The 22196-nt window shown below is 35.3% G+C and overlaps 1 protein-coding gene and 1 non-coding gene across 4 annotated transcripts in view; one reads left to right on the top strand and one right to left on the bottom strand.

Moving 5' to 3' along the window:
• PRDM5 (PR/SET domain 5) overlaps positions 1-22196 on the top strand; it is a 225474-nt gene that overhangs the window by 107895 nt on the left and 95383 nt on the right. For 2 of the 3 annotated variants that reach the window (XM_025386764.1, XM_025386763.1), the window contains exons 6-9: positions 1619-1740; positions 6808-6887; positions 11649-11733; positions 13757-13914. In XM_025386764.1, the coding sequence (XP_025242549.1) occupies positions 1619-1740; positions 6808-6887; positions 11649-11733; positions 13757-13914 (445 nt within the window). Of the gene's footprint in view, positions 1-1265; positions 1359-1618; positions 1741-6807; positions 6888-11648; positions 11734-13756; positions 13915-22196 lie in introns of all 3 variants that reach the window. The other variant, XM_025386762.1, reaches the window with a different exon arrangement.
• On the bottom strand, positions 7694-7798 carry LOC112625560. Its single transcript, XR_003119650.1, has one exon. It is a non-coding gene; the product is annotated as a U6 spliceosomal RNA (small nuclear RNA).

Here is a 22196-nt window from a genome sequence, read left to right as displayed (position 1 = left end):
TTTTCTTAGTATAGTATGTTGATATTTGAAATATTCAAATTACGAATTTTAACACATAAACACTGTTTATGGTAATTGATTTTGTCCATTTAATAATTTGCCATTATGTATCAAACTTACTGGTTTAATCTGAAATTCAGATATACCTAATTTAGTTACTCCTTCGAGGTAACAGACTTTTAGTTGTCTACATTTTATATTGCTTCTGGAATCTGTTAAAATAAAAGTTTAAGAAATGGGGAGAGTTCAAAGTATAAAGAATTCCTGGACATTTTGGGAAGCACTGTTTATTTGAGAACAACTTTGGAGGAATCATTTAAAGATGCATAGGTCCCGGATATAACAATATGATGAATTAGATGATCCCACACATAGCTCTGTACCCTTTTTTATTTTAACAATTTATATTAACAACATAAAATTATCTTTATTTAAATATTTTACAGGATCAGAAATTATTAAAAGTGAGAAAGTAGATACATGCATTTGTAAAGTTTTATTTTTTTTACTCATTAAAGTTTTTAATTTTAATCAGATAATTGACTTTAAGTAATTTAAAAGCATATTTACATGTTGGATACAACTGTAGACTATCATTTTGTTGAAGCCAATGACTTCCAGTATGAAAGTAATATAAATTGTCCCATCTCATCAACATATGTCTTTTTCTCTTCTCTTATGTGCTGCCATCCTGCCATTTACTTTCTTTCTCCAACCTTAGCTTCTCATTTTAACAGAATGTCACCTTACTTATGAGCAGGAAATCTTTAACATAGGCTTTAATGTTACATTTTTGTGTTTCATTGAACTAAAATTCTGAAATATGCTACATTTCATACTAAGACTATAAATATTATACGCATCAACTTTTGCTTATAAAAATTGAGATGAAAAATTGTGCTTGAAACTTACTAAATGTTCAGAGTTTCAGAACTTTTATAATAGCAGGATACTATGTATTTAGAAGTTCTATTGTATATTCTTAAGAAAACAAGCAAGGGCTATATGCTTTTAAATAAATAGATGTTAAGTTTCATTCTAGTTTGCTTTTATTGCATTTTGTATTATATATTTATACAAAAGGCACCCTGCTGAGCAGGAGCTTAGAGTTAAATAAGGTACTACTAAAAATTTAAAAAGGCAAAAGACAGAATGAAAAAAAAGGATCACGAACGTGACTTTATTCAGAGTTAGCATAGTTTCTTTTTTGTCTTAGAGTTCCAGTTTTTGTTTTTTTTCTTTCTCTTTTTCCTATTTCCCTTTAGTGTTCTTCAGTGCACAGCGAAAAGCAGTCTGAAGGAGTCTTCGCGAAGTTTTCAGTGCTCTGTTTGCAATTCTTCCTTCAGTTCAGCATCGAGGTTTTGTGTCTGAGTTATGAAATGGCTGTTATATAATTGTGGGTCATTTTTTGCATGCACACTTTCATGCTTCTTAGTAATTCAGTTTCACATACCTACAGAATTTAAATGCTTTTCTTCTTACCTGCATAGGTAATGCATGGAATGACCCCAAAACTCTACTAGGGAGCATGTATTACAAAATCTTGCTGATGTTAGAGTTTTGTAGGTATGTCTTCACCATTTCTTCTCCCTGTTCCGCTTTGCTGGTTGTCTTGTAGTTTTGAGCAGCACCAGGAGACTTGCCGGGGGGATGCCAGGTTTGTGTGCAAGGCTGACAGCTGTGGAAAGAGGCTGAAGAGCAAGGATGCCCTGAAAAGACACCAGGAAAATGTCCACACTGGTGAGGAGTCATTGGAGGGTCGTTTCCGAAGGGGCTTCCTTTCCCCAGGCCGCAGCGATCTGTTTTTAATTCTCACTCTTGAGGAGAGAGCTGGCTTTTCCATTGTGTTTCACACAGATGTGGAGCGCTGGCAGTGGAGTTTTTTCTTTCACTGAACACTATTTCTTTCTCAAGTTGAATTTAGCAGCATTTATTCTTTTTCCCATTTCTGAATTAATTGTAACTGTAAGCCTTAGTTAGAGTCTAGTTATGTTTGGGTGGTCAGGTGCATTAAGAATTAATATTTCTAAGTAAGAATTTTAAATGTTTCAGCATATGACATTTCTTTTATAAATTGTTAAAATGTATGATTATTAAGTGATGTCCTTCTGCCTTATTATTTTTACACTAAAATCCAACTTGTGAAAATACTTACAGTTCTCCTAAGTTAGAGGAAATTGTTAAGACATTTTGACATTGGAATTGAATATGTATGGATTAAGAAAACAAATATTATTTGAATTTCATCTAATAGCTAGCTAAACAGTAAAACAAATATAAAATTTGACTGTCTTTTAGGTTTATCTGCTTAGCACATGGTATACTGTCGGTAAATATATTTTGGCTTAGGGATTAAATCTATTGCAGTGAGTTGAACAGATGGCTGTATTGTCCCAGTTAACTTTTTACTTCTTGTCTTTTTACCTCCGTAGACTTTCTCCTTAAAGGAGGTTGAGATTTATGAAACCCTGTATGTTCTTCTATTCACATTCTTTGTTCATGTGTTTATTTTTGCCTTGACTTCTGGGAAGTGGGTAGCTATGTGTCTCTGGATGTTGGGGAAAGTGAATTTCTTTTCTCCCTTCAGTTGTTTATTTTTATATTCAGGAGAAGATGATAATCTGCAACCAGCATCTGTATCCTATATTTGTTCATTGTCCAAAAAGTATTCACTTTATTAATAATACAGTTATAGAGGCTAGTATGAACAACTGCTAGCTGCAACTTTCCATCATTGGTTTGGGCTGCATATTAAGTGCAGCCTGTGGTGAAAGCTGTATGTGGTGGAAGTAGGGTCTTGTGAAATGCACCTCCAGCTTGGTGCCCTTCACTAGGCTTTTACAGTGTTCTGGTTTCTTTCTTTCCTTTTGAAGAATACATGGCTGACTTAGGGAAGATGACATTTTTTCTGAATTCAGTATACCGGGATATTCCCTATGATTGCAAAAGGCAAGCATAACTTTTTGATAGACTTGCCTTCATAGTTTTTTGATTTTCAATGCTGTTCTAGTTAAAATGCTATTCTTAATTTTCTTCATCTATGTCTGCAGTAAATTGTAATAGAACTTTCATGTCAGTTTTAAAGTTTAGGTTTGCTGAACTAAGTGAAAAACCAGATGCATACGAAACTCTGGAAACTTTCATTCTTACTGGGCATGTGGTCTTCAGGCTGTGCTATAAGCACAATTTCTTTGAGGCTTCTTGTAGTTGACCTTGCATATTGTAATATTACTAATTCTGGAAATTTATGGGGTTTTTGTAGGAAATAATTCATAAAAGGAAATCTTGTTTTATAATTTTTTTTTATTTGTTGACCACATAAAGTGTAAAATCTTGCTGTATTTTAGCTAACGGTTACTATGCCATGTATTTCACTGGGGTTGGTACATGATGTCATTCTCTCATTCATAGTATGTCTCTTGCTTCTCCCATTTTCCTCTATGGGCTACACAGGCATTTGAGGAAAGAATATTCCCTATTGGAGATAGTAAACAAAGAAGCTCTCATATACATGCTTGTAGAATCCTTTATTATAGAAAGACAACGCACTCAAAGAAAGAGATCTTTGATGGCAAATTTTTTTTGTTAAGGTGATATGAATTGAGGATGATGATTAGAGAGAAGCTGATTTTTTTAATATGGATCACATTTTTCCATAGCAACCGTAACATGTGGTAGGTAGGTTCTCAGACCAGCTCCTAAAAGCATACTTAGCTTCACAGTGTGTTGAAACTTGAGTATTTAAGTGATTGTGTATTCAGTACAGTTGTATTCATTTCCTCACATGGCCTACTGATGTAAGTAATGTGTTCCTAAATGTTTTTGAAAGTTTAAATCTGAAAGTCAAATATCAGATTTACCTCAACAGGGAAGTTAAGACAGTATAACATCTAATTAGAGCTTTGCAGGTGCTGTTATCCATGAGCCCAGGGGAGCTGGTAGAGTGATGAGGCTCCTCATAGTTACTTAAGAGGAAACAGAGAGTCAGGGGGCCAAGCTCCTCATCACTTCCCATCTTTCTCTTTTGCTTAGATTCCATGGTTGCTGACAAAGAGACTTTGCATTTATGGGAGATAACATTTATTTACATTCTCAGATGAATAGTCATACATTTTTCCTATGTGTCTTCTCAGAGGAGCTAGGATTCTTCTAGGGCGAAGTAGAGGAGAAGCCATGAAAAGGAGAGAGAAGATTGAAGAGTGGGGATGAGGGTTTGATGTATTCCCCTTGATACCTGGCAGCAGAGCTGTGTCAGGAGTGCAGGGGTAAAGTGAGAGTGGTGGGTGGAGAAATCTGTTTCGTTCTCTCCTCTCTTCTTCTCGGACCCACCCAATGGGAAGGAGTAGGGCCTAGTATCAAAGAGCAGTTGCTATGAGGGCTAGGACAGGGCAATAAAGGATTATCGATGGAAGATGGACCATCCCAACGAGTAGGAGCTGGAAAAGAGGGAATATTCTTTCTGAATGGTGACTCTCCTAGTGGTGTTTAGGAAAGTGATGACCAAATATATACTATCAGATATTCATTTTGCCTGGGAGAATTTTCTCCTTTAGTAGCCATGTTACTTTTCAATCACTAAGAAGCATTTTCTTGGCCGTCATAGCCTATTAAAAGCAGCACATTAAATGGAATAGGCATCTTGAATAATAAGACAAAAATTCCTATTTGCCATTTAAAAGTGTATTTCTCTTTCATAAATGCAGTCCTATAATAAAATGAAATCATTTTGTAATATTGATTTTACTTGTTTTAGATTTGCTTCAAAATATAGAGAAGTGGGGGAGTGAATGGGGTTGAGATTGGGGCAGGAATAGTCACGGTGAGTCATTGCTGGGACCAGGTGATGGATAGATGGTGATTCATTATACTATATGCTTACTTTTTGTATATTTGAAATCAACCAATTAAAAGTTGAAAACATATTTTATGGTTATTCATTGTGGTGCATTTGATACTCTTATTATATCATATTTAATAATGTTTGATTGCCTCTTCATTTCTATAACAACTGTGAAATTTGAAATATGAAATGAGCTACTATAAACATAATCACTACATAAGAAGACAGAATTGGGCTTTGAGTAATAGTATGAATTGCCAATATATTGTTTTATTGTACTTTATTTCTTAACATTAATTTGAAAAGCGTATACTTAAATATTTTATAGGACCCTAGTGCTGGGAAGAATAGTCTATAAATTCTATCTTAAAAAACTCAGCTGATTAAATAAAATATTCAGTTGAAATATAGAAGAATTAACACAATCAATTTATGAATTAATTTAGTTTTTTCTTTTACAAACATTTGATTAAATTTAATTTTGATTTGAATTCCTTGTGGATATATCATTTTCTCTTTTACTAATATATAGTATTAGTACATGGAAAAGTGAAAGGCCGGTTTTATATATGTAGAAAATGGTATATGAAACTGTGAAGATGTCTCAAATTTAAAAATAAAGCTTTTACACAGAATGGGAGAGCGTATTTGCGAACTACCCATCTGACAAGTGATTAATAAACAGAATATATAAGATGCTCAAACAACTCAATAGGAAAAAATCAAATAATCTAATTAAAAATGGACAAAAGATCTGAATAGACATTTTTCAAAAGAAGACATACAGATGGCCTATAGGTATATGAAAAAATGTTCAACAAAATTAATCATCAGAAAAAAATGCAAATCAAAACTATAGTGAGATATCATCTCACCCTAGTTAAAATGGCTTTTATCCAAAAGACAGGCAATAACGAATGCTGGAGAGGATGTGGAGAAAGGGGAATGCTTGTATGCTGTTGGTGGGAATGCAAATTAGTACAGCCTCTGTGGACGATGGTATGGTGGTTACTCCAAAGACTGAAGATAGAACTAGCAATTCCACTGCTAGATATATACCCCAATGAAAGGAAATCGGTATATCGAAGAGGTGTCTGCACTCCCATGTTTATTTCAGCACTATTAACAGTAGCCAAGATTTGGAATCAACCTAAGTGTCCATCAATGAGAGAATGGGTAAAGCTAATTTTCTTAAGTGAAGTAAGCCAGGCACAGCTGCACAAATTTCACATGTGCTAATTTATATATGGAAGCTAAAATTAAAACTATTAAACTCATGAAGATAGAGAATGGAATGATGGTTACCGGAGGCTGGGAAGGGTAGCAGGGAAGGGGTGAATAAAATGGGGATAGTTAATAGGTGTAAAAACATAGTTAGAATAAATACAATCTATTATTCGATAGCACAACAGGGTGACTATAGTAAACATAACTTATTGTATATTTAAAAATAAAACAACAGAATATATTGTGTATTTAAAAATAAAAGAACTAAAAAAAAAAAAAAAAACAAAACAGAAGGGATGTTTCTAACACAAAGAAATGATAGATGCTTGAGATGATGGATACCCCAATTACCCTGATGTGATTATTACACATTGCATGCCTATATTGAAACATCACATGTACCCTAAAAATACATACAACTATTATGTACCCATAATAACAAAAATTATGAAAAGGTATGTAAGCTTCTGCATTTTCTTGGGAGCTTGGGTCTTTATTCTGAAGGCTCCCCTATATACATGTTAAGTAAATTTGTATGTCTTTTCTCTATTTAAAAAATAATTAAAAGGAAGATTTAAAATATAACTTACTCTTTAAGTTTAATGGATATATCTACAACACTGAATAGTTTAGAATTCTAAATTATGAAGATGAACTTACATATCACCTCAAAACACTATTTGTTGTTCCTCTTAATAGTCTCATTTTTAAATCATGATGGTATTTTATTTCTATTTTAGGAGATCCTAAGAAAAAGCTTATATGTTCAGTGTGCAATAAAAAGTGTTCTTCAGCATCAAGCCTACAGGAACATAGAAAGGTCAGTAAGATAAAGATTCACCACAGTTTAATATCTATCTTTAACAATTTTAATATGTTTTATAGTAAGTATAAAAATTAACATTATTTTGATGTGAAAAGATAATCTGAAAAATCAATGGCAATTGTTAACTCTAACAACATTAGCAACTGTTTAATAGAATATATAATAAAATAGAATTAAAATGTAGTTTTAATTTTTGCTCTTGCCATGACAAGGTCCAATATATGCATACTATATTTTATTATTATAACAAAGATGTAAATGATCATTCTTAATTTCACATATTGTTTCTTTTAGCATAGCTACGAGCATAAGATATTTTCTTTTAGGAGAAAAGAAAAGGGAAGGAGATGGTATTCGTGAAAATAAAATTTTACTTTTGTTATGGTTTGTAAAATGAATTTTTATCTCTGTTTATATACAGAAGTATTACAAAGTAATTTGACAGGACTTAAAATTTATATGATTTTTAATCCAGTAGCTTCAACCATGTGCTGTGGATTTAACTTATAACATGTGAGGTAGCTAAATTATTGTGTTGGTATGACTAAGGTTATATCTTGTATGTTTAGTGATTTTGATCCTTAAGGAGAAATAATAGGACAAGCACCAGACCAGGAATCAGGGTAATGGGTTTCTTTTTCTGTCACCAACCTTCCGTGTAACATTAGGCCTTTCTTCTCTCATTTATAAAACGGGACACTGAATTGATCAGTATTCTCTTGTTTGTTTGTTCTCTATGTACCATGAAACTACTTTTCTTTGGTTTTCAGTTTTCAAGTGGCAGTCTTTTTAGATTGTTTAGAGATATGGAATGCTTTATGAATTTGTGTGTCCTCCTTGTGCAGAGGCCATGCTAATCTTCTTTGTTACATTCCAATTTCAATGCTGCTAAAATGGGCACTGAGACTGCTTTTAAAAGAAGTTTTGCACAGAATGCCAATCCAGAGGACCCTTTTATAGGTCCTTTTTCCTCCTTCCCCATCACCCTTATGGCTTCTGAAGCAGAACCCTTATGACTGAAGCAGTTAATCTTTTGAAGAGACAAAACAATTAAGTCTGCTGGAATAGATATCTTCTAAGCATCCTCTTTTATAATTCTATGATTTATTTTTCTGACCCATTTAAATCTTAGAAGTTGAAATTTAAGCTATTTTACCAAATAGAGAAATGGTTCCCAACCTTCTTGGTACTAGGGACCACTTTCCTGGAAGGCAAGTTTTCCAAGGACCAGGGGGTGGGGAGAGGTGGTTTTAGGATGATTCAAGCACATTACATTTATTGTATACTTTATTTCTATTATTATTATATTATAATGTTTAATGAAATAATTATACAACTCAGCATAATATAGAATCAGTGAGAGCCCTGAACCTGTTCTCTTGTAACGAGATGGTTTGGGGGTGATGGGAGACGGTGACAGATCATCAGGCATCAGAAACTGCTATGTGATGGTAATGGAATGTAGAAACTATAACTCATGCCTCCTGAGTGGTCTTTGCAGAATGTTAGTAAGTTGCTAGCTCAGTGCAGCCCTTCCTCCATTTCAGCCATAGTCCTTCACTATTCAGCCTTTCCGAATCCATAGGCAACTTTTATTGACTCCAGTTGCAACTTTTATTTATTTATTTATTTATTTATTTGTTGAGACGGAGTCTTGCTCTGTCACCCAGGCTGGAGTGCTGTGGCTGGATCTCAGCTCACTGCAAGCTCCGCCTCCTGGGTTTATGCCATTCTCCTGCCTCAGCCTCCCAAGTAGCTGGGACTACAGGCGCCCGCCACCTCGCCCGGCTAGTTTTTTGTATTTTTTTAGTAGAGACAGGGTTTCACTGTGTTCGCCAGGATGGTCTCGATCTCCTGACCTTGTGATCCGCCCGTCTCGGCCTCCCAAAGTGCTGGGATTACAGGCTTCAGCCACCGCGCCTGGCCGCAACTTTTCTTATAGTTGAGAGTGTCTAACATCTCATAGAGTTTGGTCACAGTATTTCACCTTGCCAGTAGATGATGCTTTCTGACAATGCCAAATTATAGTATGGTCTTGTATCTTAAATTACTGTATATTATTTCATATAATGATAAGGTATATTATGATTCTTCTTGAAAATAATTTTAGAGTTCAAATTTTAAAATATTACCCTCCAAATTGGTATACTGTAAATTTTATAAAATCTCATAAAAATATACTTTATTTAGCATCTGGCATAATTAAATAGTATTACTTGTCATTTTCACTTTAAGTATGATCTTTTTATTAAGCATTTTAAGGAATTTTGAAAATAGCTTTGGCTTGAATTTTTCACTATAAATGAGATAGTCAATGCAAAAATGCTTTAATGTATAGTAGATGTTCCCTTTATAATTTTGGGAATATCAGTTCAATTCAACCTTGAAAAGTGTTTCACGTTGAAGCCATGAGAATTGAGAAGTGAACAATATTTCACCTAAAAATGAAACAAATGAACAGTGTTTCATTTAACAATTTCCATTTTATATATGGATGAATAATTTTTATAATTTTATATATCAATAGAAATTTAACATTAAAAATGAAAACAAAACTTTTCATTTGTATATGACTCAGAAGGTATGACATCTCTTTAGAGTATCTTGTCATTATAAAATTATATATTATATATTACAGAAACATAGAGTTTAAGAATATAAATCTGCTTTTACTGTCTTTAAATAAACATTACGAATCATATCATTGGTCCTCAAACATAGATGTTTCACTGAAGCCACTGTGAAAGTCTTTGATGATAGAAGATGCTGCCTTTAACATGCCTCAGGCTGGAAGTTTTTCTTGTGTGCTGTGGGGCACTAGCATTGCAAACGCTTGTGCAGGCAGTCATACAGATCCCCTGTGCTTTCTAAAGGAACTCTTTGGATTCCAGATATCCCCTCATAGATGCCATTGGATCTAAGTAGGAGAGATAAGTCAGACTCTTGTGGAATGGCATATTTTGGCTTCTGCCTTGTTTCTCTACTTTTCCCCTGCTTTACATAACTGAATTTAATGACTCACCAAGAGTCAGACCTGACAGAAACAGAGGCCGGTTGGCAGCCTTCGACCTGCCACGTGCTTGGGTATTGAATTAAGCCGTGGGCTGCAGGCCTGGGATCTGTCAGCCTTGCCCCAGCATCTGTTTCCCTGCCTTGAGGCCTTCTATGGCCATTTAGATCAAGAGAACCATTTATCAGGGGCCAGCCGAGTCCTCCACTCATTACTCATGTGCTGTACCAGTTCAGGGACTTTTGCCTAGATCTTTCACTCTGCACCGTTGTTCCTAGTTATTCTGCAGAGACACTGTCTTGGCTTCTTGCACAAGGGCCTTTACTTCTCTGGGGTTTAGTATTGTGAGCTGGACCTTTAATGAGGTTCAGACAAAAACATGACTTCACCACAACCATTTCTGAGTATTCAACAACATAGTGTGATGCTGCTGTTCACTGGGATGATCAACATTTCTAATCTGATATGATATGTAATATATTTCTTTTAGAATTGAATACATTGTTTCTGAAAAACTAGACTTCTACTTTTCATACCACCTATCCAGTTTCTCTATGTTAGTGTCTGGGAGGGAAATAGCTAATTTAATATTCAATTTTAATATTTATATTAGCCAATTGTTTACAAAAGTTATATCCCCCCTTATTGTGGTTTTAAAATATATTTTATCTGTATGTTTAAGTTATACAACATAATGTCATGAGATACACATATAGTTAAAATGATTATTTTAGTGAAATAAATTAATGTATGCATTATCTCACATAGTTACCCATTTTACCTCCTGTGGCAAGAGCAACTATAATCTACTCACTTAGCAAAAATCCAGAATATAATACGCTATTATCAATTGTAACATTAGATCTTTAGAGTTATTCATCCTGCATGTCTGCTACTTTGGATCCTTTGACTAGATTTCCTCATTTTAAAAATTGTGGTCCTCCTATCATGTGAGACTTTTTTTCTTTTTTTTGAGACAGAGTCTCACTCTGTCACTCACGCTGAAATGCAATAGTATGAACCCAGCTCACTGAAGCCTCAACTTCCCAGATTCAAACAATCATCCTGCTTCAGCCTCCTGTGCAGCTGGGACCACAGACATATGCCACCACACCTGGCTATTTAAAAAAAGTTTTTTTGTAGGGACGAGGTCTCACTTTGTTGTCCAGGCTGGTCTCGAACTCCTGGGCTCAAGCAATCCTCTTGCCTTGGCCTCCGAAAGTGCTGGGATTACAAATGTGAGCCACTGCATCTGGCTCATTTGAAACTTTTATTGTGTACTAAATGCTTTTCAGAATCCTGTATTTTCTGATCTTTTACTGTAATTAATGTTGCTCTCTGTACTATGTACATTTAAGTTTAAAATATTGTTGGCTACTGTAAAGGGAATATTATTAACTGCATGCTACATATTTCCAAGTCTAAATTTGTGCATAACAGAAGAGTTATTATATATTAGGTATAATTTTATTACAGAGTATAAATTTAATATGTACTAAATAGGACAGCTGTATTATACTTTTAAGGACTATGAATATTATGTCTCAAATGATATTTTTTATTAGTTAACTTATGTCCATTGCATTTTCAGTGTATATAGGTTAGTGTGAACTAATTAGGGCTGAACTATAATATATAGTTTGGGTATTGCAGTAGCAGCTGTTCACATGTTTACACTTTTGCTTGAGAGCTGTGTAATTTACTAGGCTTTGACAGTTTTTAACTGCCTATTTAATCTTTTGCAGATTCATGAGATATTTGATTGTCAAGAATGTATGAAGAAATTTATTTCAGCCAATCAGCTAAAACGTCATATGATCACCCACTCAGGTAAACTATATACTTTTTTTGTTTATAGTGATATCATTACAAAAGAATTACATTGTCACTTTTATAAACTATAAGAGTGGTAATCAGGGGCCTTAGCTATAAATTCGACTTTGGACATTTACTAGTCATGTGATTCTGAACAGGTTACTTTATACTCTAGACCTCAGTTTATTTACCGAGCAAAGGTGCTTAGAGTAGATGATATTGAAGATCTTCAGAATCACCATGTAATTTGTCACTTAGTCCTCCTTGAGCCTCAGTTTCTTTATTCTTCGTTTGTGAAATGGGATACTGATGCCTACCTTTCATATTAGCTGTGAAGATTAAATGAGATCATTTAGGTACTGTGCTAGCATAGTGTCTGATATTTAGTAGATATTCAAAATTTTTTTTTTTTTAATTTATTTATTATTATTATACTTTAAGTTGTAGGGTACATGTGCATAACGTGCAGGTTTGTTACATATGTATACTTGTGCCATGTTGGTCTACTGCACCCATCAACTCGTCATTTACATCAGGTATAACTCCCAATGCAATCCCTCCCCCCTCCCCCCTCCCCATGATAGGCCCCGGTGTGTGATGTTCCCCTTCCTGAGTCCAAGTGATCTCATTGTTCAGTTCCCACCTATCAGTGAGAACATGCAGTGTTTGGTTTTCTGTTCTTGTGATAGTTTGCTAAGAATGATGGTTTCCAGCTGCATCCATGTCCCTACAAAGGACGCAAACTCATCCTTTTTTATGGCTGCATAGTATTCCATGGTGTATATGTGCCACATTTTCTTAATCCAATCTGTCACTGATGGACATTTGGGTTGATTCCAAGTCTTTGCTATTGTGAATAGTGCTGCAATAAACATACGTGTGCATGTGTCTTTATAGCAGCATAATTTATAATCCTTTGGGTATATCCCCAGTAATGGGATGGCTGGGTCATATGGTACATCTAGTTCTAGATCCTTGAGGAATCGCCATACTGTTTTCCATAATGGTTGAACTAGTTTACAATCCCACCAACAGTGTAAAAGTGTTCCTATTTCTCCACATCCTCTCCAGCACCTGTTGTTTCCTGACTTTTGAATGATCGCCATTCTAACTGGTGTGAGATGGTGTCTCATTGTGGTTTTGATTTGCATTTCTCTGATGGCCAGTGATGATGAGCATTTCAAAAATTTTAATTCTTGTATTTCTAGATACTTTTACATTCTAGCTAAGTTACTAATAAATGTTAGTAAGAAATCTATAAATACATTTTGAGTATGTAAGTTTTTAAAGCGGTAGTTTCATTTAAGCAAGTCTTAGGAATAGGTCTGTTTTACTAATGCAAATTTAAAAATTCAGCTCTGAAAATAATATTTACTTTGTGGAGTCTCTAGTGTTTAAGATATCTATAATTTGAGGCGATTGAAGTCAGAATGTTTTTGAATATGCACATTGTTGATACATATGAATATTTTAGTAAATTAAAATCAGATCAAAACCTATTATCTTTTAGGTAAGCTTTACTTGATTCATATTGTATATTTTTTATTTAGGTATCAATGTTATATGGATATTGCATAAATATGGATTTTACATACCAATCTAAATGTCTGGTTCCTGCTGAGCATTGGAACCTCTGCCTTCATGAGGCCTCTGTGGCCCCAGTGGGGAGGCAGCTCTGTTCTTTACCTACATCCCTGTCAGGTCACTTTCTGCATTCGGGGCCCTGACCCTGATTTAAACTCTCACATATCAGCATGGTTTTCATCTGGAAATAGGATTCCTTCCTTGAATTTAAACCTTTTCTTTATATCTATGCTACTTTAAAAATTCAAAATACATCTGTAAGAGAACAAGCTCATGTTTCATTTGGGAATAGACACATTTATGTGTCTATTATATGGATGGTAGATGTTTTTTAGTTGTTTGACCATGCTTTAGTTTACTTACCATGAGAAGCCATATAAGGTAAGGGTGTTTTCTCTTTTATGCTTTACCTTTATATCAATATGAGATTGTCTCCACTCATTTTTTTTAATAGAAAAACGACCCTATAATTGCGAGATTTGTAATAAGTCTTTCAAGAGGCTTGATCAAGTGGGTGCTCACAAAGTAATACACAGTGAAGACAAACCTTACAAATGCAAACTTTGTGGAAAGGGATTTGCCCACAGAAATGTTTACAAGAATCATAAGAAGGTAAAAGCTTATTAATATTATTATTTTTATGAATTTGCTGGTGTGATTTTTATCTTTTGATGAAGCTTTTGTACATCTGGGGCCTACTGTATATAATGCAACAACTAGAGAAGATCACTCACCTGGGCCATAAACCCTCACAACCTCCTTTCTGTCTTTCATTCTCTTTTGAAACTGTCCTTATAAGCAGAGTGCCTAGTTTTTCTTAACAAAGCTATTAGATTAATTTTATGGGATTTACTAATCGCAAAGTCTTTATTCTTTTCCTTCTTTCCATAAACTTTGATGCTTTTTATTACATTAGCTTTTTAAAATTCCCTTCATCCTTGGGATCCTTGTATGCTCTGCTAGGTCTTTTGCCAATTTCTCTGAACGTTTTTGACTTCCTTTCCCCTCAGGAGGTTATTCTGGATCCTTTGCCTGTGAACCTCTTCTGTGTTCTCTCTCCTTAAGAAATGTCAACTACATCCATGACTTCTGCTATCAACACCATACTGATGAATTCCAAATGATTTATTTTCTTTAATCCCAAGTTTCAGACTCACATTTATAACTGGGCATCTTTTCGACATAATGAATTCAGCATGCCCCAGAATGGTTTTTTCATTCTCTTTGCCCGAGATAGCTTCTCTTTTGGAGTTTCCTCTTTCTCTTAATGACAGAAGCATATCATTATCCTAGTCTCTTTATTCAGCATTGGTCCCTTTATAAAATTAGAAACCAAATGTAAAGACTCTACCCTTTACATTATCTCATCACTTTCACAGTCATCCCTTCCTTTACCATTCCAACATCCTGATTATTTCTCCTCTGGATTCCTTTAATACTCATCTAATTAGGCTTATCACTTCCTGCTGCAATCCATCCTACAAGGCAGCTCATCCCAAAGCATCACTCTGGTATATCACTCTCATACTCTAATATTAAAAGTAGATTGCCAGTGCCTACATATGTAATAGTATGTACACCTTCACCTGTCATTCAGAGTTCTCTACATCATGACCTCAGCCTACTTCTCCAGCTTTTTATCCTTTTATCTGCATTAACCATGCCTGAAACAACTAACTATTTGCCTGCCTTCTGTGTGATCTCTCTACCTTTCTCTTTCTCCTCAAGTTATTAATATAATGTCCTAGTTTCTTCTGTTGATTTTGGTTTACATTTCTTATACTTTACCTTTGCTCAAGTTCTTGTTTCAGAATGTATCATGTAGATAATACATCATGCTTGAATTGAATTCAGGAAATTTGTCCAAAGATATTCAACATTTTAGAAATGCATGAAAAAACATTTTGTGATATACAAAATATTTGCTAATTGATTTTAGTTGATGTATTATAGCATGCTGTTAAATAACATGTATATGATCTTTTAAAAATAATTTGTTCATATTTTTCAGTTATTATGCTCCGTGAGGATTGTAATTATTATAATATTTATGGGATACTTCTGAAGACTTCATTTTATCTCTTTTGAAATCATTTAAAAATTATGATATCAATTTCAACTTTAGTCCAAAAAGAGAAAGAAAACGGCAGATTTACCAAAGAATAAACTGTTGATTATAGTGTCTTAAGTCATCTCTGCCTAATTTCTTCCTTACCATCTTTATGTTTACCTCAAGCATTGTACATTCGGGGCAGGACTGTGTTCATTACTGCTGCTTTGGAATTACATGACTATAAAAAATTATCTGGCTAGTTCCTGTTTAGTCTCTGGAACTCTCTTACTCCTTTCTTTGATGAAACTGATCTATCCACATTTATGAGTTTTTCACAGTTTGGCTCATGTTATATGCCATATGGGAATTTGGCACAGGATCTTTGCACCATCTCTCATGCTTTAAGCCATAAATCATGTAAAAGTAATAATGATGTCTTGGGAAGCATAGAAACAATGGTGCCTATAATTTCCAAACTGGAAAGCACATTCAATCCTTCTGCACTAGACAAATGTATTTCTTACTGTGTTATGATCCTAGCATATATTTGGCATTGTTACATGAAAATACCTGAAATAGTCTCCAAGAATCATGTAAAAACAGAAGATCAACCTTTCCTTCCATCATAATCATTAATGGCTAGTTGGGAAACATAAAAGTAAGGCTATGCCACAGAAATCAGAAAAAAACCTTAAGAGTCAGTGTGATCTTTATCTTTTAGTATGCTTGAGGGTTATTACTTTAAATTAATTAATTATTCTTTTCTTTTTTGAGTATATTATATATATTTTATTATACTTATTTGAGTTATTTTGGGTTGGTTCTTTTTTAACATTCAGACTTGCTTGAAAAATGGAATATTATTTTTCATTGTGATTATGATAGCATATAGATAAATTTTATTTATTTTTATTCTTTGAAATAGAGTCTCACTCTGTCACTCAGGCTGGAGTGTGGTGGTGCAGTCTTGGCTCACTGCAATCTCTGCCTCCCAGGTTCAAGTGATTCTTGAGTCTCAGCCTTCCAAGTAGCTGGGACTACAGGTGTGTGCCACCATGCCTGGCTAATTTTTATATTTTTAATAGAGACAGGGTTTCACCATATTGGCGAGGCTGGTCCAAAACTCCTGACCTCAAGCAGTCCACCTGCCTTGGCCTCCCAAAATGCTGGGATTATAGGCGAGAGCCACAGCGCCTGGCCAGCATATAGAGAAATTTTAAAGGGGTGGTTTTTATTTTGAAAATTTAGTTACTCATTTATTTCATCATCTTGCCAGTTATGTGGGTTTAATAGGTTACTTTTTCTTCTCCATTTTTTTCTGACAATCATTTGATCTGAATTACAGTTGTATTTTAGGATCTGGCTAAAAAAACTCGTTGATCTTGATTCAAATTTACTTTGATTCTTTAAATCACAATTGAACCAGCGTTTCAGAGCCAGAGGAGATAGAAACCATTCAGTTAGTCTTCACTCTCCATTGTGTTCCCTGTCAAATATAATGTAAAGCAAAATGTGGGTAAGTTGTACAGTGCTTCCCGCCTCCTGCTGTAGGATACATGTTTAGACGTACTGAACCATCTTGGATCCTAGAGCTGGCACTACTTGCTTGATGACGGAAGTGAGTATGGAGGGGTTTTGCCCTGATGAAGTCACAAACAAGCTCCTGGGGGACAGGTGTGTGTCTATTCAAATAAATGATCTTTTTTCCTGACCCTTTACATAGGCTTCCAGGGATGAAACTTTAGAGGCTTATGAGGAAATCTAGTCACAACTTCTCCTGGAATAATTCCATTGGGCCTTAATGTCTCATCAAGTCTTTTTCAAATTCTGGGCCATGACTGCTCTGTAGGTCTTGAAATCGATTTACTGAGTGATGACTGGCCATTAAAAAATAGAATAGAAGGCTGGATGTAGTGGCTTATGCCTGTAATCCCAGCACTTTGGGAGGACGAGGTGGGCAGATCCCCTGAGGTCAGGAGTTCTAGATCAGCCTGGCCAACGTGGCAAAATGCCATCTCTACTAAAAATACAAAAAAATTAGCCGGGTGTGGTGGTGCTCACCTGTAGTCCCAGCTACTTACTTAGAAGGCTGAGGCAGGAGAATCACTTGCAACCGGGAGGTGAAGGTTGCAGTGAGCCAAGATTGCGCTACTCCAGCCTGGCGACAGAGCGAAACTCCATCTTAAAAACAACAACAACAAAAAAATAGAATAGAAAATATAGAGTAATACATGTGTTTGTGTGTTTATGTGTGTATGTGTGTTAGATTTTGGAGTCAGAATTATTTATTTGGTCATAGTCAAACTATTTAAAAGGCAATACAGTTCACTCTTTGCCTGGTATAGATTTTATTAGACCTTAAAGAAAGTAACAAGTTTCTCCCTAAAAATATCATGGATTAGAATCTAAAACCAAAACATATGGTGTAAGTTTAACATAGCAAAAAAAAAAAGTTCTTGAAAATTTCCTGGAAAGATGTCATCTTGGAGACTGAGTGATATTCACTCAACAGTTAGAGCCCAGCCACTCTTTCCTTCAGCTTTTGCATCAGGTTACTCTTCAGTGATGCTGCAGGTAGTACCCATTCATTTAAGGTGTTGCTATATCGTAGAAAATCACCTATCTTTTTATGCTAGAAGCACATTCACAATGAGCTGCGCACGTTATGAGGGACATGCAGGATTTGAGTCTGACAGAAGAAACCACAGATATAGATCATTATCCAAAGTTTATTTAGCTAATGGCAAATTGCTTGCCCTATTTTAATTGTTCTTTTTCTTAAGTGGATGATGAGATAGCAATGTACAATTTAAAACAATATTTTTTACTTATATTTTTTCTTTATTGAAGCATAATGAGTGAAATTTGTATATGTTTATGGTATACAATGTAATGTTTATATATATATATACACACACACATATTGTGAAATGATTACCACCCAATTAATATATTCATTAGTCACACATGTTATCTTTTTTGTAGTGAAAATATCCAAAATCTACTCTGTTAATTTTAAGTGTTCTCACTACAAAAAAAGGATAAGCATGTGAAATAATGGATATGTTAATTAGCTTGATTTAGCCATTTCACTAAACATCATGTCATACACCATATAGATACAATTTTTATGTGTCAATTAAAATAAATAAATAAAATGAAGATCTACTTTCTTAGCAATCTTCAAGTATACAATGCATAATTACTAAATGTAGCCACAATGATATACTACAGCGGTCCCCAACTTTCTTGATGCCAGGGACCAGTTTCGTGGAAGACAGTTTTTCCATGGACCAGTGTTGGGCAGGGGGATGGTTTCAGGATGATTCAAGTGCATTACATTTATTATGCACTTTATTTCTATTATTATTACATTGTAAAATGTAATGAAATAATTATACAACTCACCATAATGTAGAATCAGTGGGATCCTTCAGCTTGTTTTCCTGCAACTAGATGGTCCCATCTAAGGGTGATGAGAGACAGTGACAGATCATCAGGCATTAGATTCTCATAAGGAGCGTGCAACCTAGATCCCTTGTGTGCGCAGTTCACAATAGGATTCGTGCTCCTGTGAGAATCTAATGTCGCCACTGATCTGACAGGAGGTGGAGCTCAGGCGATAATGTGAGTGATGAGGAGTGGCTGTAAATACAGAAGAAGCTTCACTTACTTGCCCGCCATTCACTTCCTGCTGTGTGGCCTGGTTCCTAACAGGCTATGGGCTGCTATTGTGAGGTTGGGTAACCGTGCTGTAGCAGGGTTGGGGACCCCCTGCTGTAATATACATCTCTAGAACTTACTTATCCTGTGTAACTGAAACTTTGTATCCCTTGACCAACATCTTCCCATTCCTCCTTTCCCCTGCCCCTTCACCTCTACCCCTAGTTCCTGGCATCCACCGTTCTACTCTCTGCTTCTGTGTGTTCGGCCTTTTTAGATTCCACATGTAAGTGAGATCATGCAGTATTTGTCTTTCTGTGTCTGGCTTCTTTCACTTATCATAATGTCCTCCATGTTCATGAATGTTGCCAAAAAGGACAGGATTTCTTTCTTTTTTAAGGCTGAATAATATTCCATTGTGTCTATATACCACATTTTCTGTATCCATTCATCTGTCAATGGACTCTTAGGTTGTTTTTATTTCCTGGCTGTTACATTACGAACATGAAAGCATAAGTGTCTCTTTGACAAACTGATTTCACTTTCTTCGAAGATGTAACCAGAAGTGGGACTGCTGTGGTAGTCCTGTTTTTAACTTTTTCAGAAACTTCCATACTGTTTTCTATAATGGATATGCTAATTTACATTTCAACCAACAGTATACAGGGGTTCCAATATTTCTTGCTTTTATAGTAGATATCTTATGAAAATAACTTTAAAATCATACATGCATGTCTGGTAATCAGTTTTGGAACTCGTGTTGCGAACCTTCCCAACAGCTACCTTCTCCTGTCTGCCATGGTTTTAGTCCCCGCACCAGTGGAGTGACTTTCCTCAATATAGTAAAAACTGTACACATTATTTGTACAAAGTATTTGTTAATTATTACCACATGTACCTATATATGAAGGCCAATGATCCTAACTGGAGGATATTTTGTAGACTGAGGAAAACACAATTTTTATGTTTATTACAATGCCTTTGATATACTTTAGGTCACAGATTGTAATGGGTTTGCACATAGAAGATTAGAGATGAGATGGTGTCTTCAGTTTAAGCTGCTATAACAAAATACCTTGGGCTGGGTGGTTTAAACAACAAACACTTATTTCTCACCGTTCTGGAGGCTAGATAATGTAAGATCGAGGTGCTGGCAAATCTAGTATCTAGTGAGGGCCCACTTCCTGGTTTGCAGATGGCTATCTTCATGCATCCTCACATGAGGGAGAAAGAGGGAATGCAAGCTCTCCTATCTCTTCTAAGGGCACTAATCCAGTTCACAAAGGGTCCACCCTTAGAGCCTAATTACTTCCTAGAGGCCCCATCTCCTAATACCATCACATTGGGGGTTAAGACGCAACATGTGAATTTTGGTGGGATACAAACATTGAGTCCATAGCAGTGAGAGTTGGTGGTGATTGGGTGGCAGAGCCAGAGGGTGAGGGTCAGAATTGGAAAAGGTGGGCATTGGGATGGAAAAGAGAGAATGAGATGTCACTCAGTGTTCTGAGACTGAGAAGAGATTTCAAAGTATTAGATCAGACAGAAAGTTTTCAAGTGAAGTATTCTATCATAGAAGGCACCTCCTTCATATCTCTTGTAAAATCTTTAGTAAGGTTTGCATTTCGCACTAATGTTTTTGTGTAAGAGGAAGCTCTTTTAGGTGAGTTTGGAGAAGAACAGAGTTCCAGCTGCCCATCGGGGAGATAAGTATATTTAAAACTAACTGGGACTATGACACATATGTATCATTCAGGAACCTACTTCTTTGCCTTAACATATGATTTGGAGGGATGTTTATATTGGTTCATATAAATCTACTCATTTTTTTTGTAACCACTGCTATTTTGAACAATAGTGTAGTGAACATCCTCTTACATAAAACTTTTTAACTAAGAGTATTTCTGTGCATAGATCTCATGTGGAATTTCTGGGTCAAATAGGAAGTCTACTTTATATTTAGATGTTCCTACCCATTGCCTTCTGAAAAGCTCTACTTTCTCTTAACAGTATATAAAAGTGCCCCTTTACTCTTCACCAACATTTAATTTTGTTAGTCTTTTATTTTCAGTCTGAGAATTAAAAAGTGATTCTCATTACATTTTATCAGTGATGAGTAAAATTGTGTGTGTGTGTGTGTGTATGTGTTTTTCTGTTTTTTGTTTGTTTGTTTGTTTGTTTTGTTTTTTTTTGGCAGAGTCTTGCCCCATCACCCAGGCTAGAATGCAATGGCATGATCTTGACTCACTGCAGCCTCTGCCTCCCAGGCTTAAGCAGTCTTCCACCTCAGCCTCCCAAGTGGTGCACACCACCACATTTGGCTAAGTCTATCTATCCATCCATCTGTTTTATTTATCTTGCCTGACCCAATATTCACCAAATATTTGAAATCCTATTACCATTTTAGTATCTGTAAAAATTCTACAGATTTATGTTATATAGAAAACTATTTCCTATTCAGGAACTAACTTTAATATTTACAGAACGTGATTTTTTTCATAGGACTAAAATTGCTCCCTTGTTTGTATCTTTGAACTTTAGGAATCTTTATGTATTTCTTAATGGATGGTACATAAATCTCAATAAAAAAATTACCAATTTCTTTAGCCATCCTGCCTAGAAAACAAGTTATCTAGTAGAGGAGCTAGTATAGTTGCTATGAGTTGTTACACATGAGTTGTTAATATTAGGCTGCCTATTTTTATGCAGAAAATTCTCCTGTACAATAACTGTGATGAGTGTGAAAACTATATCTTCATGAGTGAAGCTACAGGTGTATGTTATCTGGATAGTTCTGTGAAGCCACATGTTTGTTATTTCCATCTGTTTAAGGAGCTATCTTGTAGAAGAGAGAATACACCTGTTCTGCATGCTGTACGTTAGCTGTAATAAGTGGTAGCTGTTGTAAAAAGGCTTAACTTGTAAAAAGGCTTAAGTTTTCAATTAATGGTCAAGTCAGTCAGCCTGGGAGGTCATGTGTTTGTTCAAAGCAGTGTTTGTGAGAAGCATCCTTAATTAGAGACATGAGATACGGTTCTTACCAGTGTTGTCGAGGGGAAAGTTTCCTGACTTGGAATCTGTGTCGCTACCTTCTATAGCTTCATCTGAAAGTCTATGGTTATTAGCAACTTCCCTTTGCCCTAATCAGGGTTGTGGGGACTCAGTAGTTGATTCCCTG

Source organism: Theropithecus gelada, chromosome 5 (assembly GCF_003255815.1).
Source record: "Theropithecus gelada isolate Dixy chromosome 5, Tgel_1.0, whole genome shotgun sequence".
Classification (NCBI taxonomy): domain Eukaryota; kingdom Metazoa; phylum Chordata; class Mammalia; order Primates; family Cercopithecidae; genus Theropithecus; species Theropithecus gelada.
This window is presented reverse-complemented; position numbering and strand designations above follow the sequence as displayed.